The following is an 11,351-nucleotide window of genomic DNA, read 5'->3' on the forward strand; positions in this document are numbered from 1 at the left end:
ATATATATTGTAGGTCACAGATCAAGCTCTGATAACAACAATAGAAAACATGTAATTTCATAAAATTGGTTTAATATTAATTATATTTTAAAATTGCCATGAAGATTAAGAAAAGGGCAAATAAATAAAAAAAATAAAAAAAAAGAAAAGGGCAAATAAATTACTTCACTGTATGTTTAGAACCTAGATACAAAAAATGATCATTTTAACAAATGTTGTTGTAAAAATATAAAAATAAAAAAGGTATGGTTGTCTTTTACCCTGCTAGATCCGGACCACGGTGCCCCAAGATACCTGCTAGATATCTTGGCGGAAACACATCCCAGCCGCACACTTTCCTACACTCAAACCCTCACATAAAAGAACACACAACACAATAATCTTAGATCCAATTGGTAAGATATAATTGCCCACTTAAACGTACAAAGCCCGGTACCATCCATCCCTTAGGAACATTGATAACGACCTGTAAACACGCAGAGCAGAATCTTAACGTCACCTGCCATGGCTTCTCCCCTTCACCTCTCTCCTGTCTCTCCTTTTTCCTCCAGTCTCCTCCTCTTCCTTCAAACTTCTCTCCCGCCCATCCTTCCTTCTCCTCCAATGACAGGCCTCCTTTTATCCTCTCCCTGCCCTCACCTGTACTTTACAAATTCATTGGGGAGGTGGTTCTGGTGAAGTCACCTGAGTTCTGAGTATGTGACTAGTGACTAGGCAGCTGTCCTTGGTGCATGGAATTAGCATCAAAATACAGATAACTTCAGGGCAAAACACAACAAACAAATATTATTTGTACTCTGAAACAGAGTCACCATTAACATTGACTAATCAATTAAATAGGTTTTATATCACATACCATGTGTTATAACTATAAATGCTCGTATATTTATATATGTGATACACATCCATGAATAGCATATATCCTACATCATCATGCTTACAGATTTTATAAACAGTCTCGAAATATAATTCACATTATTTTAAAATTTTAAACTAGATTGAAATATATTGGGTTGTGCTTCAAAGTACATATGTATTAATAAATTAATTGAGCCTTTGTGAACACCATGCTATTATTAAAATACTTTAAAAGTTATAATGAAAATGAATTTCAGTCATATTCAATATGGATAGTATATTAAGAATTCAAATATTTCATAGTATGCTTACTAAAGTACAATGTTTGAAACTGATGTCTTAATAGAAATATAGAAACATGCTCACTATAGTATAACAAGGGAAACATTAGGGAGAGAAGGCATGTAGCAAGGGGAAAGCATTGATATGTAACATGATGGATAATAATCAAACTCATCTGTTTGTTATCATGCAGCATCTGTTAATGACGAGAATCATGGGAGCCAGTTCCATCATATACATGCTTTGGGTATGTGGGGATGCTCAGAAGAAAACTGAAGCAGAGGTGTGACGATGTGCCTAAAGTCACACAGGAAATAAGCCACAAGCCAGAGAGGAGAATGCCAATCCCCAGCTCTGTTCAAAATGCTGGCCATTATTCCATGCTGTGTCCTTTGTTCGCAGCAGAAATCGGCTTGGGAGGCATATAATCTAACTATTCTTCTAGATCAATTTTTACAAAACACATGGGAAGCAGGCCCAGAGCACCTGAGACATTTGAGAAGCTCATGAGTATTATTTTCAAGGGACTAATAGCATGGAATGCTCTCTAAATCATCTTTAAAAAGAAATCTGTGGCACCAGATGGTAGGTCACAAGGCTACCTCCAGAAGGAACAGTAGTCTGGGGATGCTTTTACAATGGCCAGGAAAACAGTGCATATAACCAAAGAAGCCCATTTGGTTCTGTCTCCGTCTGTAAAGCCCAATTAAAAAACAAAACGCTGCATGGAACGTCTCCTTATCTCCTCAAAGAGGGACAATGACAACAAGTAGTTTGTTTAACACTATGCTTGTCACATGCAAGATAATATTTAGTGCCGTGCCAAGATTTCAAGTTTTCGTGACAAACCACCATTCAGGGATACAACCACCAGTCTAGTAACTTAAAACAAAAGTTTTAAGTTCAGGTTGTCCCTCCAAATAGTACTTTCAGAACCTGTTGAATTCTAGCCAGTCTCCTCGCTGTAATAGCTTTTGCTATAGTTCTTATATCCATTCACTTTGGAAACACTGGAGACAAATTATAGTCTAATAGGGAGATTTGATTTCCATTCACCTTCACAAAGAAGAGAAACAGTAGTGATGCAGTTTTCTACAGAGACAGATGGATAATAGGGTGAAAAGAACAGGGTCTGCTATAGTGGGATGGCAGGGATTCCTTTAAAATGTGGATTTGTAATAAAGGAGGGAAAGCCACCAGAGAAAAAGAAAAGGTAGTTGTGAAAATAGTCATGAGAAGATGATCTCCAGTTAGTTTGTCTTTCTGGAAAATAAAGGTCTGGTGCAATGTTATAAACAAAAGAAAATCTAAGAACCACACACCCACGCAGAGAGACAGAGTCAGAGACAAAAGACTGAGATCATGAGGTATGTGAGTATACACAGTCCAATCTGTTTACTGTCTATAAAACGCTTAAAGTATTGCATATTGTGGGTTCTATGACTATTAAAAGATATTCTAACCCAGGCATATGTTCCTGGCTTCTCGAAGCTGAAGATATTACATTAAGACATAAGCACAATTTAGATGAAGTGTGGTACTGATTTTTAGAATCTGGTAATGGCTTGACGACAGACTCCAAGGTAAATATTTACCCATGTTGGTAAAAGTTCAGCTGTAGGGCAGAACTAGCAGAGAGAAGACTAAGCGAGAGGACGCAAACAGGCCTCCATGGATGAGGTTTGTTTACCAAATGCATAACGGCCTTTTCCTGAGAGGACCATGTCCAGATGTGTACATGCTGGACTTACTACTTCATCTACACTCCCATTAGACTGTAAAGAGCTATGCTCATGATATATGGCAGATTCACAGTATAGTGTTTTGTCTTTTCCATTTACAACACAACTTGTGTAATAGCAAGCATCAGAACACACCAGGTGTTCTGATGTAATACTTTATCAAGGTTTATGAATTTCCATCTAGGATTAGTGGAATCGAGGAGAAAATATGACCATAAGCTGAACAATTAGCTTAGCCAAACAATTTCTATTTTGATTAGTACAAGGTAGAAGAAAATTAAATTAGCTTTCCTTTGGAAAGCACAGAGAATTGCTATTTCTGTTGCCAGAGGCAGGGATTTTTTTTCTGGTCTTAGCTCAGTCACTGGTCACTCGGCCAACAAGTCTTTATGTTTAGGGCAGTTAGAGGGAAATTTGGAAGCCTAGTGAAGACAAGACTTGAAGAGAAGCTGAACGCCTTTGGCCATGACTTACATGACACCCTGTAGATCAGCCAGTTTCACAGACCGAATGGATTGGACTCTCCCACCAGCTGATTTGCATGAATAATTACAGGTCACAAACTGTTGAAGATCAGAGTCAGAAAAGACAGCAAAGCATTTTGGACCCTGGAAGTGGACAGCTCCAGAACCTGTTTGTAAAAGGGTATAGCCAATAGACATTTAGGGAAGCAGAGTGAAGAGAGAAAAGAACATTTGAAGAGCAATCCCTATTTTATTTAAGCTTCAGTGACTGCCCTCTCTCCTTTCAGCGTTCCCCCTCCAGAATGATAGCTGATATTACTAGCAACACTCAAATAGACACGTAGACACACAGACGTGGAACACCACACGCACACGCGCACACACAGACACAGACACACACACACACACACACACACACACACACACACACACACACAAACCATGTTCCTCTAGTCTTTGAGCTAGAAACTGGAGCTACCTTTAAAATCAAACCTCCAGGCAGACACCGAGAAAAACGTATGCCCCACAAACTATCAGCTTTGCCATCACCGAAGCAAGCGAAGATTAAAATGAAAACATGAGGAACCTCCACGGATTTCAGAGCTTTGCTTTTCGGGCTGGCTTGCATCTTTGGCACCAAGAAGTTGAAACTGCTCTGGTTTGAGAAAAGTGTGTTTTCTTGCTCTGTGCAAAGAACTGCTGGATCCACACTGACAGGGAGGAACTGGTCGGCAAAGCAGGGTTTTGTGGGACCTGGCTGCGTTCAGACACCAATGTGGGCTTTTTTATTCATTTTAATTCTCTCTTTCTTGCTAACAACCTGTAGACTTGGGGCTTAAGTGGTGCAGTAAGGAGCGAGGCTAGTCAAGGCTAGTAGTCATGCGCTCTGGTCCCACGACCTGGTGGCATCTGTGAAGAGCGAGTCCTTATTCCGGCTCTTGGTGGGCTGTGGACATAGCATGTCCAGGAGCGGACACTGTAAATGTCCCCTTCTGGTCCTAGGCTTTTCAATCCATCCGAGATTCTGCTCTTAATTGTCAGACCAGTGACTATTGGCTGAAGTTCCCCAGCGATTTGCATGAACAGAGAGGGAGTGTCCTCTGCCATCCTCCCTTCCGGAGCGCTCTGACTGCAGCCTCCCAGGGAATGCGCGGCCGAGGGAACGCGCGCAGCTCGCTGGTCCAGGCAGTGAGCTTGCGCCCGGCGACCTGGCACCCGTGCCTGGATATGGGGCATCTACATCGTCCCAGCAGCAGGACCAGCCACAGGAACCTGCCGGTAAGGATGCCCTAACCCTGAGTCCTCCCGAAGTTGCAATACCCTCCTGCTTTTTCTACTCCTTGACGGTATTTTCAAAGGATTTCCCAGAATGCAAACTTCAGGGGAGGATAGGGGGAGGGAAAGGAGTTTGGGATACAGAGCCCAAGGTATTTTAAATAACTTGGTCGCTCAGGTCCATAGGGGAAGTTTTAGAGGCAGAAAGGTTGCATGAGGTGGGGGGTCGAGGATGCGCTCAATCCGCTATATAATCCAAGCTATAAAGATTGATTCCTGTGTCCAATGTCAGCTTCGAATCATCTGTCTGCTGCAACTGACAAATGCTTGTGTGTAATAATTTGTCGCGTTTACTTTGCTGGCTTGTCAGCTTGGGAGGAGGTAGAGGGCATAATAAGAGATAGAGACCCAGGTCACTTTATTTGATTTCATGTATGGTCTAAAATGAAAAATCTCTTTCCTCCCTAAAGCAGGTAGAGAGTATGGCTCAATTTTCCATGTTGTTGTTGTTGTTGTTGTTGCTGTTGTTGTTGTTGTTGTTGTTGTTGTTACTGGTGCTGTTGTTCGTATTGGCCTCATGGAAAACGGGTGTAACACATTAGATGTTCTGGGACTTTCATGGCAGAATCATTTCAATGAGCAGTAAATCTTGCACGCTCAGTCCTTTTCGCCACCTTCCCCTCCCCACCCCCCCATAACCTACGGAGGTTTTCCTGTCGCGTTGCACAGCAAGCCATTTGAGTCAAAGTGTGCTCTGCTCTGTGTTTCCAGAGACCCCAAAGCCTTAAAGTTTGAGACTCTAAACCATAGCTAGAGAAGCTAGTTACCAGCGGTGCCGGGAGCCCAGAGTGGGGAGGTGAAGGGGGAAGGGGATGCAGACTAGAAGATCAAGAGAAAGGAGTTAAGTTTCAGAGACAGCTCTCTCCCACAGATCTTCCCCTCTGGCCGCAAGTTTCTACTTCGCTCAGTTCAGATTAGGGATTTTGTTTGTGGTAGTCCGGATGAGGGTTAGCATTTTCCCAGGAGGAGGTTCACTACTTCCTAACTCTCATCCCTGCTTCCTGGAGTGTGTAATCACCTTTCCCCCCTTCCTCCACTCCAGCATGTTGTCCTGCTTTTCCTCTTCGTGGGACCCTTCAATTGCCTCGCGAGTTACAGTCGTGCTACCGAGCTTCTGTACAGCCTAAACGAAGGACTGCCCGCCGGAGTGCTCATAGGCAGCTTGGCGGAGGACCTGAGGCTGCTGCCTCGGGCCTCTGGGAGACAGAGCCAGCAGTTGCTGCATCCAGAGCGCACTGCTGCTGAGGGGAACCCCCCTCTCTCTTTCAGCTTGGCCTCCGGGGGACTGAGTGGCCAGTATGTGACCCTAGACAACCGCTCCGGGGAGCTGCACACTTCTGCACAGGAGATCGACAGAGAAGCATTGTGCTTGGATGGTGGTGGAGGGGCTGCCTGGGGCGGCAGTACCTCCATTGCCTCCTCTCCTTCTTCTGATTCTTGCCTTTTGCTGCTGGATGTGCTGGTCCTGCCTCAGGAATATTTTAGGTTTGTGAAGGTGAAAATTGCCATCAGGGATATCAATGACAATGCTCCGCAGTTCCCCATTTCTGAAATCTCTGTTTGGGTCCCGGAAAATTCACCTGTAAATACCCGATTGGCGATAGAGCATCCTGCTGTGGACCCGGATGTAGGCATTAATGGTGTGCAAACCTATCGCTTACTGGACTATCATGGCATGTTTACCCTAGACGTGGAGGAGAATGAGAATGGGGAACGCACACCCTACTTGATTGTCATGGGCGCTTTGGACAGAGAAACCCAGGACCAGTATGTGAGCATCATCATAGCTGAGGATGGTGGGTCTCCGCCATTGCTGGGCAGCGCCACCCTCACCATTGGCATAAGTGACATTAATGACAATTGTCCTCTCTTTATAGACTCACAAATTAATGTCACCGTTTATGGAAATGCTACAGTGGGCACCCCTGTCACAACAGTCCAGGCTGTGGATAGAGACTTGGGGACAAACGCACAGATCACTTACAGTTACAGTCAGAAAGTTCCACAAGAATCCAAGGAATTATTCCACCTGGATGAAGTTACTGGAGTCGTTAAGCTTTCCAGTAAGATCGGTGGGAATGTTCTACAGACACATAAGCTCACCATCCTCGCTAACGGACCTGGCTGTATTCCCGCAGTGATCACTGCTCTCGTGTCGATCATCAAAGTCGTTTTCAGACCCCCAGAAATTGTCCCACGTTACATCGCAAATGAGATGGATGGTGTCGTGTATCTGAAAGAACTGGAGCCTGTTAATACTCCAATCGCGTTTTTCACCATCAGAGATCCGGAAGGCAAATACAAGATTAACTGCTACTTGGAGGGTGAGGGGCCATTCAGGCTAGCACCCTACAAGCCATACAACAACGAATACTTGTTGGAGACCACAAAACCTATGGACTATGAGCTGCAGCCGTTCTATGAAATAGCTGTAGTGGCCTGGAACTCAGAGGGGTTTCATGACAAGAGAATCATTAAAGTACAACTTCTAGATGACAATGACAATGCCCCTGTTTTCCTTCAGCCCTTGATAGAACTGACCATTGAAGAAAACAATGCACCCAATGCCTTTCTGACGAAGCTCTATGCTACAGATGCTGACAGTGGAGAGATGGGCCGAGTTTCCTACTTCTTGGGACCCGATGCTCCGTCCTATTTTTCCTTAGACAGCGTCACAGGGATTCTGACCGTTTCCACTCAGCTGGACAGAGAAGAGAAAGAAAAGTACAGGTACACTGTCCGAGCAGTGGACTGTGGGAAGCCACCCAGAGAATCAGTGGCTACAGTGGCTCTCACCGTGTTGGATAAAAATGACAACAGTCCGAGGTTCATCAACAAAGACTTCAGCTTTTTTGTGCCAGAAAACTTTCCGGGATATGGTGAAATTGGAGTCATTAGTGTAACAGATGCCGATGCTGGGAGGAATGGATGGGTAGCCCTCTCGGTAATGAACCAGAGTGATATTTTCGTCATAGATACAGGTAAAGGCATGTTGAGAGCTAAAGTCTCTTTAGACAGAGAACAGCAAAGCTCATACACTCTGTGGGTGGAAGCTGTTGATGGGGGCGAGCCTGCCCTTTCTTCTACCACAAAAATCACAATTCTCCTTCTGGACATCAATGACAACCCTCCCCTTGTTTTGTTTCCTCAATCTAATATGTCTTATTTGCTGGTCCTACCCTCTACTCTCCCTGGCTCCCCAGTGACAGAGGTCTATGCAGTTGACAAAGATACAGGCATGAATGCAGTCATAGCTTATAGTATCATAGGGAGAAGAGGTCCCAGGCCTGAGTCCTTCAGAATTGACCCCAAGACTGGCAACATCACTCTGGAGGAAGCCTTGCTGCAGACAGATTATGGTTTGCATCGCTTACTCGTGAAAGTGAGTGATCACGGATACCCCGAACCTCTCCATTCCACGGTCATGGTGAACTTATTTGTCAATGACACTGTCAGTAACGAGAGCTACATTGAGAGCCTTTTAAGGAAGGAACCAGAAATTAATATAGAAGAGAAAGAACCACAAATCTCAATAAAGCCAACTCATAGGAAGGTAGAGTCTATGTCCTGTATGCCCACATTGGTGGCTCTGTCTGTCATAAGCTTGGGTTCCATCACACTAGTTACAGGGATGGGGATATACATTTGCTTACGGAAAGGTAAAAAACATCACAGGGAAGAGGACAATTTGGAAGTACAGATTCCATTGAAAGGAAAAATTGACTTGTGTATGAGAGAGAGAAAACCAATGGATATTTCTAACATTTGATATGCCATCGTGGAATCACACGGAGGGACGTTTTAACTGCCACAGGGAGTCTTTGTCACACGAACAACAGTGTGCTGATGCAGTTCCACTAAAGGACAATTAATTTATAACTTGTATCATATTGTAAATAGCTGTTTACAGGTTTTTAATTCAAATTCAGAAGTTATAAAATGTGTACAGAATTTTTAAATGAAAATTAGTACTAACAGCTCTATCATTGTTATTTATATATATAAATACATATATATATATAAAATGTTGGACATAACTGGCAGCTCTAATACACCAAGCAGATGACTGGAAAAGCTCAAGACTAAGGTAAGAAAAGAACATTTTTGTTGTTTCTAAAATGTCTTTTCACCACAAGAGGGCACCAGCTTCCCCTTAGCAGGGAACTGTGGTATTGTACATGATAGTTGTACATGAAATTAAGGAGAGAGTATATTTTAAATATATTGTTTTTAACATTAAATATAAAATTAGGGTAAATTGACTTCTCTACTTAAATGTATGACAAGAAAGAAAAGAAATCCACTTGTAAACCGAAAATGTATTACCTCGTAGGTACATGGATTATAGTTTGAAAGAGACGTCATTTAAAAAGAAGTGCAATTCATTTTGGGCACGCATCAAAACATTGCCATGTGTTACAAAATTTGACCTGCTGAAGAGTGCGATGTTTTGTGTAACTCCACCTGCTTTCTGTTTGTTTCCCACTGCACTTGCTAGAATTACAAGGGGTGGGCATCATCTATGGATTCTTCCTTACATAAAAAGTATCTAGTCGATGCACTCAGTAAAAGAGCAAGACACTCGTCAGTGTCTCAATCTCTACTTGCTTGCTTGGTGTTTATTATATCTTAGTGCATTCTCAACTTGTCAGCAGCAATTCCCCCCCCCGTGGGTTTTATGTTAGCCTGAGTACACTTCTGTTCACCTACACTACGAGAAAAATAAAAGTTGTATTCAAATTCCTCAAAAGGCTACTGTACACCATTGGTTGTTTGAGGTAGGCATTTTTATATGAAAGTGATACCTTTTGTGGTTGTTTTGGACCATTGGCTAATGTTCTGACTTCTTTATTTGGTTCTGGAATACATCCAAAGTTTTATTTGTAAGCCCATCTGCAGATTCCTTTGATAATTTAGTTTTTACCAGCTCTTGTGCAATGAAGAAAACTGGCTTGTCAGTGATTTCTAACGCTTCCTTCTTTGCATGAGATGGAAATTTTACTTTATGTATGAACTGTAGCGAAGCTGTCTGTATAAACAAGAAATGTGTTAGCTTCAAAATGGGTCACTTTACTTATCATCATCATGTGTCTGTACCATACCAAAATTGTTTATATGTTTGCAAATTAAAAGTATATATTTTCATATTTTCTTGATTATATTTACCATTTTATATTTGAACATGGGATTGTTCTTTCACTGAAGTGCCTGCTATTGGTGTCTGTGTGTTTCTAGGATTAGTGAGAAACGGTAGTATTCTGCTATGCTAAAGTTTATATTAAACTAATCCATGACCTAATTAAGCATTCGGGTAAATTATTAAGGGTTTGTAAATGGTAGACATATGTAGAAGAGAATTCACTTGTATGTTTAAGTTCCTATGAAAACTTACACTCATGCATGTCTATATTCACATTAACTAATTATAGATTTTATATCACCATAACTTCCCTCACACCCTAGCAACCTCCATGCTTATTGTGTTTCACTTGCAATATTTTGCAATATTTTAAGGTAATCACACACCATAAAGAAAAAGCTTAAACATAAACACAGGACTTCTTAGGTTTATATTGATTGCTTATTCTTGCTTTCTTCACTTTGATACTCTGGATAAATAAGTATATAAGGCAGCAGGATCTTAGACAAAAAATTCAATATATTTTGAGGAAAGTTCCTTTTGTATGACAGCCGCTTGAACTAAGAGACTGATGAGACCATTTAAGTCCATAAGCTGTTCTTTCATAACTCTTACGTAACAAAGAAGAAACACAATTTTTTTCCAGTCCTGTTTGGCTTAGTTTCTTTTTAAAATAGAGAAGCTACATAAAAGACATGTAGCAGCATTAATAAAAAATGTGTGCTCCACAGGCTTCATGACTTTCAGCGCGATTCTAAAAAGGAAAAAAAAAATTCTATTCATTTCACAGTTTGAACATGGCTCATGTGTTTGGGGGGGGATGGTTATTGAACTTCATTTCTTGCATGAGAAATATCAATGACCTTAATAAAATTATGTATTTATAAATAATTTTGTTGTAGGATTTCCTTTACATCATTTTGCTCACGTTAAACAGAGACGTAGCAGGGGAAGCTAAAGTAAATAAGCTTTAAAAGCTTCTTTTTCCTAAGACCCTGTGCTGGAACAGTTGCCAAAATGTATGCTAATCATGTCAATGTTGTTAGTGAAGCTGGCACAAAGATAACTGTTCCATTCATTAAAAGCCCTCACATCCATTTAACAGTTTGAGAACCAGTGAGCTCCCTTGCCCAATTCAGTGATGAAGAGACGGCTCTGATATTTGCCCTGCCAAATCCATCTTACAATGCGGAGGAAAGGCTTCATAATTTGAACTTGGAAATGTAAAACCAACATAGTAATTTCATCGGAATGAAACAACATCACTTACATTATTTTTGCATTACTCGATTCTTGACCATGATCTTTTTTTAAAGGTATTAATTTTTTTTCTAGCAGATACAAAGGCTAAAACACACACACAAACACACAGAGAAACACACACACACACACACACACACACACACACAACTCTTAAAACAATCCTGAGGACCTGGTAAATACCCAATCCCTAGCATTTTGGATGCTGATACTGGTGCAGTGTTTTTGAAAATAGCAGGCTTGATTGTACTATTAGTAAAAGAACCATTA

General features: G+C 41.6%; 1 protein-coding gene across 1 annotated transcript; it reads left to right on the plus strand.

Annotated features, from left to right (window-relative positions):
• The first annotated feature begins 4,309 nt into the window (after positions 1-4,309).
• Positions 4,310-10,712, plus strand: Pcdh20 (protocadherin 20). Its single transcript, XM_032917925.1, has 2 exons — positions 4,310-4,624; positions 5,724-10,712. Exons 1-2 carry the CDS (start codon positions 4,493-4,495, stop codon positions 8,448-8,450), a joined length of 2,859 nt encoding a protein of 952 aa, XP_032773816.1. The 5' UTR covers positions 4,310-4,492; the 3' UTR covers positions 8,451-10,712.
• The last annotated feature ends 639 nt before the right edge of the window (positions 10,713-11,351 follow it).

This window comes from Rattus rattus, chromosome 12, assembly GCF_011064425.1.
Source record: "Rattus rattus isolate New Zealand chromosome 12, Rrattus_CSIRO_v1, whole genome shotgun sequence".
Classification (NCBI taxonomy): domain Eukaryota; kingdom Metazoa; phylum Chordata; class Mammalia; order Rodentia; family Muridae; genus Rattus; species Rattus rattus.

Coding starts and splice junctions, on each gene's coding strand:
- Pcdh20 (XM_032917925.1), top strand. CDS start 4,493: ATGCGCGGCCGAGGGAACGCGCGCAGCTCGCTGGTCCAGGCAGTGAGC. Junction 4,625..5,723: donor CCAGCCACAGGAACCTGCCG/GTAAGGATGCCC, acceptor CCTCCACTCCAG/CATGTTGTCCTGCTTTTCCT.